The sequence below is a fragment of the Sparus aurata genome, chromosome 5 (assembly GCF_900880675.1).
Source record: "Sparus aurata chromosome 5, fSpaAur1.1, whole genome shotgun sequence".
In the NCBI taxonomy this organism is placed as follows: Eukaryota; Metazoa; Chordata; class Actinopteri; order Spariformes; family Sparidae; genus Sparus; species Sparus aurata.
In genome coordinates, this window is record NC_044191.1 from 6117242 (window position 1) to 6136245 (window position 19004).

The following is a 19004-nucleotide window of genomic DNA, read 5'->3' on the forward strand; positions in this document are numbered from 1 at the left end:
TTTTTTAATGAACTTAAGCTCAGAGTGCATTGCTTAGCTACCTCATGGTTCCTGGACCTTGTTCCTTAGTGGCAGAGCAATGCTGTACTGTCCACTTGTTGTACTGTGGCAGGTGTCTTCCCAGAGATGTCCAATGATGGTCCAACCAAGCCATTTCCTTACAGTATAATGGTTCTTTATTTATGATGATACCTTCTGAATGATTTCTGGTCAGCATGGACCTTCGCACATTCCCACTGTTATTGACACTGATCTGCCCAGTCAAATTCACAAAGTACAAGTCTTGCCCTTTCTGTTTGACAAGATTATGATATGTTTTCTGGTTAATGTCGTTGAGTTTTCTGACTTGCTGATGTGTTTTCCGACTTGCTGTTGCGTTTTCTCAATTACTATTGTGATTTCCACCCGTCGGCCACCATTCTTAGGACTCAGGTCCTATCTTGTTTTATGTGCCCTAGACTGCTAAATACGCTGCTGTAGTTTCTTGTGCAGTTCCCAGACTGTTTTTTGTGTTCTCTGTAAATCAACATTTATTAAATCAAATGAATATTAGCTGACTTTTACCTATGACTTACCTTATGCAATGAAAATGTGTTTATTTTCAATGGACATGAACTAACAAACAATAATACAGACAAGCTTAGTTATTGAACCAAACATGTATGAACTTTACTTGGCTCTCACCCCCTTTTAAAGTGCATTAGGCTATTATTTTGCAAAGTGGAGTTGTTTAAGTTTTCAGTAAGTTTTAAGTAAAATATTATTGTTCTTTTATTTCTATATGTGACTTGAGTGATCCATAGGAATCATTCCAAAGTAAATGTGGTGTTCAATAACGTATTTAATAGTTTCTAACGTTTTATTGCATTTATTTCTCAAAGCGTTTTTGTTTTGATCCGGAATGAGTTTGCAGTGAGTTTATCTGGATTATACTCAGTCGAAATTAAGGCAGGAGTACTATAATCATTCATAATCACAGTATTAGCCTGTGTTTTATTTACGTCTCCAATCCCACAAAGCAGAGAGCGCGGTGTGGAGAGTTAGTTGTGCAGGAGAGGTGCTGTGGATGGCAGGGGGAGCCAGGTTTCCACCAGGCCGGATAGACCTGCGTCAAGTTGGAATGTGGCAGCACGAATAATGTCGGACTTTCGGCAGTTTAACGTTCAGAATAAAAGCAAACCAATTACTCTAAGAAGGGCTGCAAATGATTTCCAATGTAAAGTCAAGTAAAAACTAATTGTTCAGCACGAACAAAATAGTTCTTGCAGTGATGGAAAGTACATTGTACTATGTACTCATGCACTTTACTTAAGTACAATTTTGAAGTATTTTTATTTTACTATATTTAGAATTAAGGATATGTATAATATATATCTTTAATATTGCTTTGGTAAAACTCACTCATTCAAATAATATTTGAGTAAAATATTAAAGTATCGCATGTACTTAAGTATCAAAAAACTTTTCTGATAAAATGTAGTAAGATTCGGAAGTACAAATGAAAGTAATAAATGAAAGTATATATTTTACACCGTGGGATGACTGTTTACCTGCCTGGACGATTATCAAATCTGATATTCAGTATTTTTCTGATTATCAGAATGTGTTTTTTTCTTAATTTGTTTTTTTTTCCTTACTTTTTCTTTTTTTAAAATCTAATTGCAGGTGAAATAAAAAAATTAATTTAAGTGCAGTTTGTATTTCTCAATAACAACTAACTAGTGACTAGTGATTTAATCAATGTATTGAGTGTACAAATAAATGTATTGAGTAAAAAGTACTATATTTGCCTCCAAATTGCAGTTAAGTAAAAGTATGCCGTAGCAGAACCTAAAACTTTTGCTCAGCTACAGTACTTGAATAAATGTACATAATTACATTCCATCACTAAGTACAGGGTAAAATATTTGTAATGTTTGATTTTTCGAAAAGTAATCGTTAGGTTAAACATTTTGGTGTAATATACTTACAGACATTGCCGTGCAATTTGTGTTCAGTAACTGTTTACATTTCCAGTGAAGCGCTATCAAGCGATTACACTTCAAGCATTGATCGCATCGGCTTTTATTTTGGAATGAGCGAGCAGAAGTGGAGTAATTCACGGTATCCGACTTCACATCGGCCCGGAGGATGCGCATATCATCAGTTTGAAGGGAGGAGGTTTGGAGCAGCACAGACCGTCGTTGTTCAACAGCATGTCTCCGCCAGGAACAGTCTAATTAACCCGAAGGGCTTCATTTCACTGCTGCCGTGTTGTAAGAATATAAACCTGACTGACATTTTGCTTTCGGATATTTTGTTAGAGTGAGTCGAAGAACTTGAGCACAAAGTTTTCGGAGGTTAGGGGACTTAATTTCACCGTGAGCAGAACCTTTTTGGGATAAGGGGACTAGACTGGTGCCTTCTGTTTCTGTTGAGGCGAGCTAAGTGAAATAAAAGACGCTTGTCGCCAAGGAAATACGAAGAAAAAAGCGAACCTAAACGCCGCTGAAGAATTTCTTCCCGCTCCGTTGGTTCTTTGGGGGTTTCGGAGTGGGGGACGCACATTATTTTCTTCTGCCGCATAAGTTTGGCAGAAATGCGCAAACTTGTTAGCCAGCAGTGTTAGCTCTGAGTGCTCGAGCTTTGTTAACGGGCCACACGTTGAAATCTGGATTTTCAGTTTTTGGGGGGGTTTTTTGAAAGTTTTTCTGCCTTAAATCTGAGTTCAGGAGTTTATCAGACCCCCCCCCCCCCCCCGCTAGTAAGGTGAGTTGGTGTCTTATTATTCCTTCTCTCTTTACTGTTACGTTTACATGTCGAATGTGGTTGTCTTGTATTGCACGTTTGATTGATTAGATTTTACTGATGAACATCTAATCATGTTATTGAGACGATTAAACAATTGTGGCTCTTGGATAGTTATTGTTTCCACTTCCTGTTTAGCTTTAGAAAATATTTGTCTGCTCTGTTATTAATACAAATAATAGACCTCCAGACCTCAGACCTCCTCCATGCTTTTAAAATTAAAGGCCCAAATGTTGTCTGCAGTCCTGCTAAAAACTGCTCTGACTTTCTATCTGAAGCCTCAGCAGGCGCCTTTAATCAGATTAGATGATTATCTTGAATAAATGCATGCCACATCAAAGATGAGGCACAGAACGCAACGGTTTCAAACTTCTCTTCCTGGTATGGTCTTTGCTAAAATGATCCCGATTCTTGTCACCCCATGCATCTTTAGTTGTGTCTTTAGCAATACGGTCACAGACAGAACTATCAAAACTGTAAACTAAAATCAAATGTCTTCTTTTAAATCCAAAGTCTAATTACATTTTTAGCACAGTTGCATGTATAAATCCTCAGGATTAGGTTTGCCATCGTTACTGTGTCTGTCATGAAGTCTGGGTCTGCCGGGGCCAGTTTGAAGTTATGTAAAGCTCTAAATGTTATGATATAGAGGGAGAGGATGGGAGTTCCCCACGAGATTAAAACGTTTTCTCCTGAACCATATAATGGGAAGTGAGGAACAGTCCTGCCCTTAAATTTACTAGGCAAGTTACTAGTAATTTAATTGTAGTGGCTCATCCTTCAGATTGATATTTTTAGTTGTTTTCAAGAAGTTTGAGATTTAATTTGTGTGTGTTTTAGTCAAATATACTAATGTGAATGTTGGTAACAATGTTGTGAGAGTCTTGTCTCTGGATTTTACCTTCCTTGGGAAAACACACATTCATGTATAATAGTGAGGGTTGGACAACCATATGGGCCTTTTTTTTTATTTTCAAACAATTATAAGAATAATAATGCTGTTTGGTTTTTTTGTGAGGTAAAATGCTCTTTAAATGTAAGAAATGCCTTCTTATTATTTTTTTATCTAAACACAAAAAAGATTGGCAGGCAGTGTGACACTGGAAACGTGGGACAAGACACGTGTACAAGACACTTGATGTTACTTTTTTACCTTCAGCCCAAATTATTTTCAACTTTTCAACAGTTAAAGTTTGGCCATCAAAAAGGGATTGAGCAAGCTAAAAAAGCACTTTGGATTCATGTGTCTTTCAGATGGCTTTACATAAATGGTCACACTATACATTTGAGTTTAGTCCCATAACACCTGATTCCCCCCCCCCCATGACATGGCGGTGTTGAACTGCTGATTCAGACGGTGAAGCTGCAAAGAAAAAAAGCCAGAAGTGTGTGTCTTGGTGAAAACAGTAGCCTGAGGGAAATGGTCGGATGCTCTGTGTGCATACTAGCCTGTTGCACAGTTAAACTGGAAAAGGGGCTCCAGATTTTTGGGAGCTGAGGAATTTTATGCATGGATGGCAGTGAACAGTAATTATGGTGCAGACAATGTTATGGGTTAGGCCTGTAACCTTTTGTCTTTGATAGAAGCTAAATGTGCCTAGCGAGATGTAATTGGTTCAGTTTAGACCCGCCAGTAAAAGTTTGTAATGAAGCAGAATGTATAAATGCTTTCAAAAGCAAGTTTTCTTTTATTTTTGGGCAGTTTCAGTACTTTTAGAATAATTAAATTGTGTATTTAGAAGCAAAATTGCTTCCTGAAAAAAATGGGAGTTCCTGTCAGAAAGTCCTTTTTATGCCATACCAACATTTATTAGTAATAACATGGCGCAAAAACAATTTATTCCCCTCCAAATCACTAGTGAGTCTACAAATTTTAACAGGACAGGTACTCGAAATCCAGTTTTAAATGGCCCTTGTGGTTGATTATTAAAGACTGTAGTATCACTAGGCTCCAGCATTGTTGGAGAAATCAAGACATTCATCTATGATGCATTTTTACAATTCTCCATCCAGAGGAGAGGTCTTTCTATCTCCTAGGATATATTTTTTACATCTCAAATATAATTTAATAGTTTGTAATTGTTATTTTGTCAACATATAATATTAATCCTGTTCAGAATGTTTTGTTTTCTCCTCAAAAAATTACTGAAAACATCAGATCTATAAGAAGTATCGGTAAGAATAGTAATACTTTTTTAAAGTCTTCACAACATCCATCCTTAGAAGTTTTCAGTTGTTTGTTGTACAGTTGTATTCTGTTTTGGCTTGTAAAAGAAGCAAATTTCCCAGCCTCTTGCACATTTTATTAGGTTTTGGCCGGTATTGGTGCCAGTAGTGTGTCCTAAGTGATAATGAAATGCATCAGAAGTAGGCCTAAGAGTTTTTGAAACTAGATGGTTGTGCCCTGAAAGAGCAATGAAACATCAAATCTATGAACATGTTTGTTGGTATTTTGGTTTAACTTCACACCAGTCTGGTTTAAAGTTTGAAGTGGATATAAACAATATAATCAATCACCACTAGTAGATGAGGTTTAGCTACCTAAAGAAGAGGACTGTAGATTTGGGTTGCCCACAGGAGTGAGACGTGTTATGCAGGAATTTGGTTGTGGAGTTACTAGTACTGATAATGTTACTTTTAATAAATTAGTGGTCAACTTATCAATTCATGTCCAGCTACTTTTGAAAACTTTTGATATTTAAATTTTTTTTTTTAACAAAAAATAGTTTTCAAAATTCTCTGATCCAAATTCGGTTGTGGACCAAACAAGACAATTGAGGACAACATCTTGGGTTTTGGCACACGTGATTGATTTTTCACCATTCTCTGACATTTTGCAGACCAAACAACTAATCAAGTAAAATGACAATGAAAATAGTAATTAGCTGCAGCCCTAATTGGTTGCATGTATCACAGATCAAATGCTGGTAAAATATTAAAGTGGCTGGTAGATTTTAGACACAAAATAATGATTTACTGTTGAGTGGCAGGTGATTTTGCACATTTATCTGTCGGTGGCTAATAGATTTTCACATTTTAAGGTGTTAATCTTCCACCTATACAGAAAAAATTCTCGAAACTTATTGGCAATTCGTCAATATATCTGCTGTAAGCTAATACTGACTGGATGAATTTTTGTTAGTATAAGTTACACTACACTACACTGAAAAAAAAAATCTGATAAATTAGGGGTCACATTTTACTGCAAATTCCTTTGCTGATACTAATGATAAAACAATAATATCAGCAAGTGTTGTCAGGCTGCTGATGTATCTGTCAGTCTTGTTCTGACTCACTCTCAGTTGAACATGAGTGTCTCATGCGTATTGACAGTAAGACATACTGCGTGTTTAACAAGATTACACAATGCTCTGTCATACTTTGAAGAAGCTACTTCCTCCTCCTTCAATTAGTGATGGTTGTCGTTGTGACGATGGCCGAGGGAACGTGGTCGGCTGCTCTCTGCGGTTTATTCTATCTGGCAGCAGAAACTCTTTTCCTGGAGCCTTCCCAAACATTGACTCACTGCTTACAGAGCCACAATGACCAAGCTTCTTTATCCCGCCCAGACCCTCCTGACCCCGCTCAGCTGCTGGAACACTGGACCATTCTTGGAAAGTCAAATTGAGTTGGTTTTGAGGAGAACACAGTGACTGTTTCAGTGCTGAACACTCACACAAGTGATTACCTCTCAAAGGAACCCACAGCTGCATCTGAACATGACTTCGTGTGAAAACACAAACCAAGTCAGGTTTCTTTGACTAGATGTGAAAAAGCCTTCACCTTCTCTCCTTTACTCCTCCTCTCCTCTCAAAATCAGCAGCAGCGGTCACATGTCAGCAGTGGAGGTTCACCGCTGCTAGATGCATATAGGGGGGGACAATGGACTTTGATATACACAGAATCATTTATAACAGACTTGAGGTGCCTTTATGTAGCCTATAGCACTGCCCCTAATGATTACTTTCATTATCGCGTAATCTGCCTATTATTTTCACAAGTAATTGTTTCGTCTATTAATTGTCAAAGAACAATTTTCCAGAGCACAATCCCCTTTTGTCCAACCATATGTCAAAAACCCAAAGACTTCATTTAGTTTAAATGACAAATAAATTCAGCCAATCACTACACTTGAAAAGCTGGAATTGGCTAATGACTGAAATATTAGATTGACTATCAAAATAGTTGGTGATTATGATCCTTGCATCACTATTGTTGAGGCCAGTTTGACTCAAAACAAGCATTTTGAGTTTTTTTGGTGTTGGGTCTTTGGTCTTGTGGTGGGTTAGTGGCCAGTGTTAATCTCTCTAGATGCTGCAGAGGTGATGATGTGAGCAGATGTTCATGTGAGGGTCACCCAGTGCACTGTGCCCTGTTTCAGAGGGTACTGTACATCCTTCAATCCCGACAGTTGTGTAGCAGCAAAAACAAAAACCTGATGCAGTGTTTTCTGAGTGGTCTGACTTAAAGCGAAGCTCTCGCCAAAAAGCAACCGAAGCTTTATTTGGGATTGAATATGAGTCAAACCTTCGTGTGAAAGCATAATTACGACGAAAGAGGCACTTTTAAGATTTACCGTAGTTTCGGTTTTGGGCACGTTAATTTTGAACGGGAGTGCATGGGGCAAGACATGCTAGCATCAAAATCGCTATTTTTAGAACACTAAAAAGGCTCGACACAACATGAAACTTTGCTCGTAGCATCACTAGGGTCTCTACTCATGAACAAGAGCATTGAGAACATTGTTTGTGTACACAGAGTTTATGAAAAAGAAGGTTTTTGAACTACTCACGTTAGCTGCTGCACCTCCTGCGCGTTGCCGTCATGGCAGGCAAAAAGTGTCGATCCCCGAGTACGACCTGACAGGCACGCTTGAGGAGTGGTTCACCATTACTCTCCTGCCTGTCAGGTCGCACTCGGGGATCAACACTTTTTGTCTGGCATGACGGCGACGCGCAGGAGCGCAGCAGCTAATGTGAGTAGATTAAAAACCTTCTTTTTCATAAACTCTGTGTACACTAGGGCTGCACAAAAAATCGTTAAAAAATCGCGATCTCGATTCACACATACACGTGATCTCATTTCTACACACAGCGATTCTGAAGCATTTTATATCTCGAGCCGAATCACAAACAAATGCTCCTATTTTCCTCCCGGATTTTTTGAAGCGCCCCCAAACGCAGCACGGCCGCTGCCTCCTCCCTCAACCTGTGGTAAAGCGTATTTACAACACGTCATTCAGTGGCGGAAGCCCACCTGCAGTTGAGTGTTTGGAAGGAGTGTGAGAAGCCGTTTTTAGACAAGGCAGCAAGCCGCCAATCTGCCCGTCCTATTGACGGCTAGGTCCGCGGTTTTAGACAGAGGGCGGCAAATTGGGGGTCTGTTTTAGTCCGCCGATTTGCTGCCTCGGACGGTACACTTATTTCCGCCTCGACTGCTAGCTTGTTGTTGTAGCGACAAGCTAGGAATGGTTGCTACTTTCAAATTAAAAGCCCCACGCTAAGAACCCAGTTCTAAACTCCAATGGGGTGCAATGTAAAGCTCTTATTTTGAAGACAAATTTGTTGTCAACTGTTTGCAGCCCAACTTCAGGCTTCACGTCACCTCACCTCTGAGGCGGCTTTTGGAAAAGGAAGAATATTATGCCTCCGTTTTAGAAAGCCGATCACAGCAGCTATCACATATCACCTAGCCAAAGCTACGGCCCCAATAAACACTGTACAACATGAGGTATTAGAGGATGCCCTCTCATCTTGGAGACTAATTTTTTTTTAATTTTGTAAAAATCATTTATTATCCAATGATAGAACTAACAAAACAAAAAAAGACATTGCTTTGGCAGAGGCATAGTAGTATGCCTCTGCCATACTTCAATGTTTTTTTTTTTTGTTTTGTTCAAGTTCATCAGTGCAATAAACATTTTGTGAAAAAAATCGTGCCAGAGAATCGTGATCTCAATTCTAAGCAAAAAAAATCGTGATTCACATTTTTTCCAGAATCGTGCAGCCCTAGTGTACACAAACAATGTTCTGCTTTTTAGCGAGAGTTTCACTTTAAGACCTTTTTACTTTTAAGTTTTTCCGACATTCAATTCCTCAGAAGTAAGCAGGATGATTCACTAGCCGTTTTTAGACAGGGCACCAAGCCACCAATTTGCCCGTCCTTTTGGCGGCTCAGTCCGCGGTTTTAGACAGAGGCCGGCAAATTGGGGGTCTGTTTTGGTCCGCCCATTTTCTGCCTCGGAGGGTACACTTATAACCGCCTCGCCTGCTATCTAAATCTGAGGCGGCAATGTGCCGGCCCCTGTGTGAGATGGGCGGAGGTGTCAGTGACCTGCACTGTTGTGCACAGCCGGGGAGTTTTAAAACATGGAAACAGCTGATGACAACAGTCAGTCCATCATTTAATCCGCGGACATTAAGATGAGCAACAGGACAGCCGCTGAGATCCAGGAGATGTTAGCGTCTCCTCGGTCTCTGTAGCTTGTTTTAGCTTGTTGTTGTGTCGGCAAGCTAAGAACGGTCACTACTTTCAAACTAAAAGCCCCCCGCTAAGAACCCAGTTCTAAACTCCAATGGGATGCAATGTAAAACTCTTATTTTGAAGTCATTTCAGTGTCGTCGTTCACAGCCCAACTTCGAGCCTCACGTCACGTCACATGTTTACGCCTACCTCAGAGGCAGCTTTTGGAAAAGGAGAAATATTACGCCTCCGTTTTAGAAAGACAGGCCGGCACATTTCTGTCCTTACCTTGGAGCAAATGTGCCGCCTTGTCTATCTAAAAAGGGCTACTGATTGTTTTTTGGGCCTATCCGAGCTCCCTGGTGTTCCCTGGTGCTCCTGGCAGTTTCTAATCAGGGTTTTTGTAAAAGCAGGCCTGAAGGCTGAAGTCCTCCTTGAACCTTGAAAACCTACAGAATATTCTCTTGTTTTTGACTAGTGAATTTACTTCTTTATTCATTTGTTAAAGAAAAAAAACATTATTATAGAGAGTTTTTTTCTGGTTTGTGAAAGGTTTTTGAAAAAAAAAGCACATAAGATTTTCAATGGTCTTGTTTAAATCTTGTGTATCTTTTTTTTTTCCGAATAAAAGTGTACCCTGAATTAATTATTTCTCACTCTTAAAAGACCGTTAAGGCCATGAGGTTTACTCATGTGATCATGCATTCATTTGTCTTTTATTATTTTTATCTGTCTCTAGTTTTGCATTGTGAATGACCTGCTGCTGATGCCCCAAAGGTCTGAATGGAGTTCCAGTCGCCAAAACACCAACAGTTGTAACTCCCTCAGCAGGATGCTGATGAGACCAAGATTACTTCTGTTTCTGGCTTTATTCGCCCATGTTTTTAGGACCCAGTCCCGGCCTGCCAACCCTGATGAAGGTAAGATGGTTGAAAGCTACTCAGACTTTATTAGTATTCTACTCTTTTTCCACATTCTTGGTGCAGTATCATAAATATATTGTAACTGTTTGAACTTCTTAAGTCTGTATAATCTTTACTCCTGTCTTGATAATCAAAGCTTTGTTCTAAGAACAGGAATGTAACACTAACACACTCGAGGCTTTAGTGAAGTCTTTGTAGCATCAGTTTTTCCTCCACCGACCCCTTTTAACTAAGCTTAATGTTGTTGCCCCGTCAGATGTAGCACAAACATTTCCCATTCTTTACTCTGAGCTTATTGGCTGAACATTTGGTCTAATGATTTTGTTCCTAAACTCGCTAGTACAACTTTCAGATTTTCTCTGGTTGTTACACAAGTCCTGAAAAGGGGAAAGAGGCACTGAAATCGAATCCTTAAAAATGTGTTGTTTGGACACAGTCCAGCAGTGTAATAGCTGCCTGGACTTGTGGGTAGATGGGTTTGGATGTTTACACTGTGCAGTCGGAAGTGGAGAGCAGCAAAAGAATATGATAAAGCCCAGCATTATAATTAGAGTCATTAAGCAAGATGGTCTCTATTGGGCTGCAAGCCCTAAAATAAACTGGCTGTGGCTGTGTTTAAGCCAGCAGTGGGACAGGGAGGAATAAATGACTCCCATCTGTAGCCCAAGGGCAGCCCCACTACTTGCAGTCCTTGCTCCTCTCCTCCTTTGTAATGAAAAGGTATTTGTTGTCATTGAGAGAGGTGTTGACTGCCAGGGAAACTATAATTTACCCTGTTTGTGAAAAAGAGAGAAGATGCTACTTTGAGCTCTCCTTTATCCTCGAGGATCGGGTGTCTCAGGAGAATGTTTGTCTTCTAAGGTGAGCCATAAATTTCCACAGAGTCGGGGCGGGGGGGTTGGGGGAAGTCTGATGCATTTACACTCCACCCTGTTCTTAATCACCAAATGGCCAGGTACTATCTATGTGGCTCTGTGCTTTTTCTTTCCGCTCCCCCACTGACTTTTGCTTGAGAATGCTTCACTACCCCCCGCCCCCCGCTTTCCTGCTGGGTGACGGATGGCTTCAGCTGTCGACAAACAATCACAGCAGAAGCATTTGGTTGCATTCCTTTTGTCTCTGTTGGGAAACTAAATAGTTATATGGAAATTGTCGTCTCTTATGTGTGCCTCATTGTTTGACTTTATGGCTTTTGTTTCTGTGTTATTCACATAAGAAAATAGTATTCACATCAACAAATGTAATACATTGAATTTCTTCAGGGGCCACATAAACAGCCCTTTTCAAACTATTACAGACCCTCACAGTGATCATTCAGAGAAATCTGATGTGTTTTTCCTCTCATCTTCATAATGTTGGTGTATTTTTCTGGTGACAGTGAATTGTCAGAAAGTTATTTAATGTTGTTTCCTAGAGGGTTTGTGTGACTTGATGCTCTGCCCTCAGTCACAGTGGATGAACCACTAACCCTTCAATGAAGGGCTCTTCAGATCTAGAGTTGCCGCAGTCCTGAGAGACTCTTCAGACAGTGACAGGGACCCAGGGGGGACGGCTCTGCTGACACTCAGATGTTATTTTGAAGTCAGTTCACTCAGATTCATTTTACTCTTTCCCCTTTATTGTCTGGTGATGCACCACTATGGTGATTATGACAGGGATCGTCTTCAATGCTTTATTTTTTACTTTAAATACTCATGTTAAACTTTAAAATTTGTTTATGTAAATGCTACCATCAATGCAAAATGTAACGTAATAAATAAAAAGTTCATACAACACCTGAAGATAGAAGAAACATTAACTCGTACTAACAGCGGAACCTTAAGCTTCAAAGCTTCCACAGACCATTATAGAAAAGGTTTGTTGACCCCTGTCGTGATGGATAAGATAATATTATGCTGCTATAAATATTAACATGTGTCAATAGTTGTGTAAAATAAAATGATGAATAAGAAAAAAACGTATAAATGTGTTAAGTACATGGAGAACGTTTTCCCAAAGGTGGAGTCCAAGCAGTAAAAATTATGTCAAACTACATTTGTAAAGAGAGAGATCGAAAGAATCTGACTACAGTCTTAAAGGAAATTGGAATTTGCTAAGTTAACTTAAAAGCTTTGATACATTCTCTATGTAGAATAAAAAAATGTGACACCCCTAATTAGATTACTGTTTAGCAACATATCTCTGCAAAACATTTTTATGATGTTTTTCAAACTATGTTGTTTACTACTTTCTGGTTCCTAAAGCGAACCTCCAGGGGAGCAGATAGAATAATGGATAAACATATAAAGTCTCATTCTGTTCAGAGCTGATTGTCTTCCTGTTTGTCAATTAAAGCCATAATGTAAGGCTAAATGTAGCTGAACTCATTTGAATGACATTGGAACAATTTTCCACTACACAGTAATCCATGTAGTTCCTAAGTGTTAATCTGGCTGATTGTCAGTGGCTCATTTAGGAATGAAAAGCTCCTCCACTGGAGTGCTTTTAGGAGGGACACTGGCTCAGTAAAGTTTTTTTTTGCGTCCTGCCAGTCCTGCCTTTTGTCTCTTATCAATCCCTCCACACGTCAGCCACCCTTTTTCTCTGCTCTCTTGAAATCAGTGAAGGAAACTCGCCACAACCGTTTTTCTCTGTTTGCCACCACCAAGCTTCAGTCAGGCTGACTTCACTGCATTCAAAGATCACTCAAGTGAGAGCAGGAAATCCCAAAAGTCATTCACACGGCATATTGCTTCCTATCTTGTAGCCAGAGAAAGTTGCAAAGACTGGCGCCATGTCTTCCTTTTTGTTGGTCTTGAATTAACAGGCTGTCCCCCCTCCCTAGTTAAAAACCTCTCACTGCTTTCTTCTTCACAAAATTCCTTTCACAGTTTGTGTAATTAGACTGATTAAAAGCCACGTCAATCAATTTTTCCAAATGGTCGAAAGAACACATGCGAGACCATTCCAGGTGGGCTGGTTCTTGAAAACACGGTCCTTAATCCATTTTAATCCAATAGCAGCAGAAAGATTAATTGAGATGAAACATCCTCAAATTCAAAGAAAATGCTGGAAACTTGGCACCTACATCTGAGATTAAAATACATTTTCTGTGAGTGATGCAACTGTTGCTAAAAAAACAGCATCAACTTAACCTTTTTTCAGTGGAGGGAGCCTGACTTAGTTTTGTTAAATCTCACTCCGGTTTGCGTTAGGTTGTCACAGAAGCACAAATGGTCCTGACTGAGCCCACAATAAAGCAACCAGCACATTTTACAGCTTTTATGGGTGTTTTATGATGCCTGCCGTTAGATTAACAGCTTGGATGTTGACACAGTCTTATCAGTGACATCTCCATTTAAAGGGCAGGGACAGAGACCCACTGCCCCAGACAGTTACAACAACAGTAAAACACACACACACATACATACATACATGCATACATACAGACATACATACATACATACATACACACACACACACACACACACACACACACACACACACACACACACACACACACACACACACAGGCTGTGTCCAGGTTGGATAGCTACATCCCATCACTAAATGCCACCTCTGCTCTTCCCCCTTTGGTTTTGTTTTTGAGGAGAAAGTTGATCCTACCCCGGCCCCTTTTCCTGCTGAGATTATGGGCCTGTCAGACACATGTGATCCAGGAAATACCTTTACTATGCCCAAGGCAGGTCACCATAGCAACTGGCACTAGAACCTGCCGCTGCAGGCCCTTGCTCGCTTGCTCCTGTGCACATGCTCACTGGTTTCCTCTTCCCCTTCATTGTTCGCTGGGTTTTGTTCTGATGGTGAGAGGGATTAGTCAGGTTATGCTGTATAGATGTGCTTCCTGTCGCGAGGAAGTGCGTTTACAAATACACAGTGTGCTTTGAGAATTATTTAATCTTGAGGGTTTGCTTATGGAATTTGATTATCTTCTTCATTTTTTTTTTGTCATAATGCCAAAGAGACTGTGTAAGAAATAGGGAAAAGGAGGATGAGTGAAATGACTCAGATTTTGCCTTGAAGTACTGCCACAGGGGATTAGCTAGGATAAAGCAACAAAACAATACCAACTAAAGCTAAAACAGTTTGTCAATTATTCAGTTAGTCTGCGGAGAAAATATTGATAAACAAATGTTTTGAAAATTGCAAGGCAGTGGAGTAATTTTTGTAGGCTCAAACCTTGAAAGCATTCTTTGGTTCCAGCTCCTGTAGAAGCAGGAACAATTTCACCTACTAACAAGTTGCATAGAGAAGGGGAAAACGTCTACAATGGTCAGATCTCCAGCAACACTTACATTATACAAAACAACTTTATTATTAGACCAATCGATTCTGCCTATAGCCTTCATCAGGGTGATCATTAAACAAATTACGTACAAGAGTAAAATCAGCCCACCCTATTTAAATGTTTGTAATATGTTTCATGATGAAGGCAAGAGTCTGAAATGTGTTGATCTAATCATAAAGTTGATTTTTATACCACAACTGTTGCTGTATTTTTCACCTCTTTGGTTCCAGCTTCTTAAAATGGGAGGATTGCAGATTATGAATATGATATTTCTGAATTGCAGGGTGTTGTTCAGACAAAATAAGATGTCATCTTTTGCATCTGGGAAATTGTTTAGCATTTTGGGCTAAATAGTTGCCCAGACCCCAGCAAAAATCACACCATCACCATCATCATTTTTATATTTTTGTATGCAGTGAAAGGGAAATTAAGAATTACGATTTCCAGTAAAAACTTTACATGTCGTTATCACTATCTGTGAAATGTCCCCCCTTTCTTAACGAATCGTTAAGACCAAGTGACATTTCTTACCATTTTTGGACCTATTCTAGATTTGATTCATCGAATGTTAATTGGAGCAGTGGACCTTGCATGTGTTGTTGGCATGAATGTGTGATCCTACAGCAAGAATGTCATGCAAATTGTCCAGTGACGATCTTTACTTTTTGTAACTAGAAAAACAACACCATTGTGATGGACAACGTGTCAGAGTAATTGGGTTACCCCCTCCCCCCTGTGGACTCTGTAGTCATTTAGAACAAGGGGGCTCAGGTGTCTCTCTGGGTGACGCCTCCCCTCTCTTCAATTCTCTAATTGAATTTCACCTTCCTTTCCCAAGTAGCTCCCTGCCTGCCTGATGATGGGGCCTTAACTAATTTGGGATATGATTTAATTTGGGGGAGGTTAGGCAAGCGGTTTGCTGGGAGGAGATCTAGGAAGGACTTTTCTGTTTATGTTTTATAATTGAAGTACTTTTTGATGTCTCCACAGTACGGATACAGTTCATTTTCTGTGAGAGCTGAACGTTTTAGACACTATGTTCCCCCTCTTTATTATTTAGTCTGACATATTTTGCAGTTATTTAATAGGAACAAGCTTGTTAATAACTTAGAGTATGTATCAGGTAAAATTTGTGACAAAAAACAAACCTTTCTGTTTTCATGGAGCCATGTGTGTCTAATAACTATGTCACACTTTTTTTTTATGGTGGCCTCAGTGGAAACACAAGCTGAGCTTTTCACGCTCTATCTCGGGGATCGTTTGGATCTGAGCTGCTCTGCCAGGGACTCCCACGATGCTGTTAACTGGACTAAAGACCAAGTGACAGTAGTGGATGGAGAACACACACGCATTCGCAACGGCCAGATGGAGATTGAGGCTGTGGAGTTGACAGACTCTGGTCTGTACGCCTGCACCACATTTGGTAACCACAGTGTTTTCTTCAACGTCACAGGTAAAGTCCTAAGCCCTTTTCAGAGAGAGATTCCATATAGCCACCGCAATAAAAGCTTTTTTTTTAAGTATTTCCCCTGGTTTCCGCCTGTTAATCTAAACATGTATCCACCAACTGTCTATAATCATATTGATGCAGTTATAATCTGATGTGGTTGAGATCCTGACCCACCATTCATCATGGAAAGTGACAAAGTAACATTTTTTGTTCTGAATTTCAAAATCACCATCTGTAAATGGAGGACCCTGTCTGATTTTTGTGTAAAAGTTATCTTTTATAGTGGTCTTTTATTAACCCTTTAGTTAATTAGTAGCACAAGATTTTTGCTGATATGATCCTGTTTAAAATGATCTAAAATAAAACCATAAAGGTATCGCATCCATTTTTTTTTACAGCAGGAAGCAAAGGCTTTCGTCTTCTGCTTGATTAGGGGTGTGCTAAAATATCGATGCTACAATGTATATTTTGTAGTTTTTATTACAGTGTTTTTCGTAGTTGTGTGCATATTGAGTATTTGAAGAATCAAAATAACAGACTAAAATACTGTGTAAATCAGTTTAAATGAGACTGTTTCTACTTTTCTGTTTCAGTAGTTGATGCCCTGGCCTCATCTGAGGATGATGATGAAGATGAAGAGTCGTCCTCAGAAGAACAGTTGGGTAGTCAAAAACAGCTACGTAAGTGTGTTTATATCTTCACGTTACTAAGTCTACTGCACCATACGGTCATTACTCCCTTGCCCAGAGTCACAAGGTTTTGACTTGTGGTCTTAGTCAGTGATTTGAGAGCCTTCTGATTCAATTATGGGCCTACCATGTGTCTGTGGGGGTCACATTTGGGTGAATGATTTCACCCTGAATCAGAGGTTTTTTACTCCCTTAGTGACAGCTTATATATGAAGAGACTGTGGTGACTAACTATAGTTAACCTTAGATGTCTTCCAATTTATCCCATGAGCAATTAAGACAATCAGGCTTCATTTTATTATCTTGCAACTACTGCCCACTTTGCACTCTAGTGAATCTAGTTGCTTGCCAAGCATGACAAGCGTGCGTTCCCTGACTATTGGTGCTTTATCTCCCTTTGAAACTTTCACAACATTACTTTATGAAACTGAGGCAATTTCAGCGCTATCGCATGCAAAACAATTTTTTTTCCAAAGTAACGATCTAGTACTGCCAAAGCCTATGACTGTAATTTAGAAATCTATTTTTGGTGGGGTAAACAAGCGTTATGTAAATCCTACCATATTATACAAATTATCCGAGGCCTAGTCATTGTGGCAGGAGAATAAGCAAGGTAGCCCAGCAACATGTTCCTGCTCTAATTTAAGACATACAAGATTAGTAATCTTCGTAGCATATTTTGGGGTAACCCCTTGGTCTGCTACATGTATGCACGTGTACTGATACATATGTGTATACAATATATTACAAGAACAGAAAGCCCAGTAACAAAGCACTTTTCAAGCCGTTAGCCCTTTTGAAATCAAAATGCGAATCCCAACTGCACCGGATGACATGCTGAGTCAAACGAAGTCGAACTGAGCCATCATATGTATATGATTAAGTTTTGTCAATTTTATGTTCATTTTATTTGCATCTTAATCAAACAACTAATTGCATTGGCTACTCAACTGCTAAACATCCTCTTCTGTCTTTTGCTGTAGCAATGCCTCCAGAGTGGGCTCATCCAGAAAAAATGGAGAAGAAGCTTCACGCTGTCCCAGCCAGTAAAACTGTGAAGTTTAGATGCCAGGCAAATGGAAACCCAACTCCCACTCTGAAGTGGTACAAGAATGGCAAGGAGTTTAAGAGAGATCATCGCATTGGAGGCTTCAAGGTTAATAATTATAATCTTCTTCACTCTTCTTAGCATTTCTTATTGAATCACTCCAAATTACGAGAGACGTGTCAGTGATCTCATCTCCACATTAGATCACCACCCTCTCCCATGCAGTAACACTTCCAGCAAGTGAAAAGCAGAGGCAAGTTTCACATTTGACCAGAGAGTGTAGTAATAATAATACCTCCAGGTTGGCAATCCTAGCCATGAGTCTGGATGAAGGATAACATTGGCTGTACTCATTCTGGGTATGCTCATTTCTGTAATTACATCGATGCAGCAGTACCTCTACCATGTTAGCTACTGTTTCTGTGAGACATGATGTTTAGTGTGATTTCTCCTTTTGTCAACACCTTCCCATTTCCAGGCAAGGTGTATTCAAATGTGACGTTAACTGCTGATAAACTGTGAGGTTATGATAGCAGATAAGACAGTATACTGCAGCCTGTGGATTTACTTAGCAGAGGTGTGGACCGCATCTGTTTAAATCACCTTCATTTACATGGCATCATGACTCCTGAGGGATGATTAATGTGTTGATTCTGTCTGAACCATCATTCATTTCCCATAGGGCACAATTAAGTTATTAAAAGCCAGTCATTGTATTAACCAACATAATATGATCAGTATGTGTTAGTAGGCTGTAAATATTCAGGATTTGTACAAAGTCTTTTAAGTTTGGGAAATGCATAATGATGACCGTTTTTAAGGAATATGCATTAATTCAAATATATGCCTTAAAAAATATTAGATTTTTCATAATCTGATGTTTCATCTACACCAGGGCTACCCAAAGTTGGCCCGCCAGATGTTTCCACTTGAGAAAAGAAATAATCAAAGGAATTATCATAGGAATGTCTTGATGCTGTCTAATTTTTTGTGATGTAAAAATGCTCTTCGAATATGTCGGATCTATGATTATTAGTTAATTTTATAATCTGAACACGGTGGGTGACACTTTGAGCAGCTAGTGAGTCATTGAAGGAATTTAGGATTCCTCTTCTACGGTAGCCCAGGGAGGCAAGTAGGAACATTTGCAAGGAATTAGATTAAAGGTCCCATATCATAAAAAACACGTTTTCTCTGCTGTCTACATATATAAGCTGGTCCTCCCTGAGCCTGCCAACTCCCAGAATGAGGAAAACAAGCGATTTCTGCATGGTCTCTGCAGCCCACCCACTGGTAAAACGGCGCTCCTACAGGCTGTTCAGATTCTTCTCCTTTCTTTTCATCACATAACAAAAGG

The 19004-nt window shown here is 39.6% G+C and overlaps 1 protein-coding gene across 8 annotated transcripts in view; it reads left to right on the plus strand.

The window, feature by feature from the left end:
* Positions 1-2126: 2126 nt before the first annotated feature.
* The window catches only part of fgfr1a (fibroblast growth factor receptor 1a), a 45229-nt gene continuing 28351 nt past the window's right edge, over positions 2127-19004 (plus strand). For 2 of the 8 annotated variants that reach the window (XM_030416502.1, XM_030416505.1), the window contains exons 1-5: positions 2127-2748; positions 9989-10169; positions 15677-15913; positions 16504-16590; positions 17583-17755. In XM_030416502.1, coding sequence (XP_030272362.1) covers positions 10016-10169; positions 15677-15913; positions 16504-16590; positions 17583-17755 — 651 coding nt within the window. In that variant the 5' untranslated portion in view covers positions 2127-2748; positions 9989-10015. The remainder of the gene's footprint in view (positions 2749-9988; positions 10170-15676; positions 15914-16503; positions 16591-17582; positions 17756-19004) is intronic. The other 6 variants (XM_030416503.1, XM_030416507.1, XM_030416504.1 and 3 more) reach the window with 3 other exon arrangements.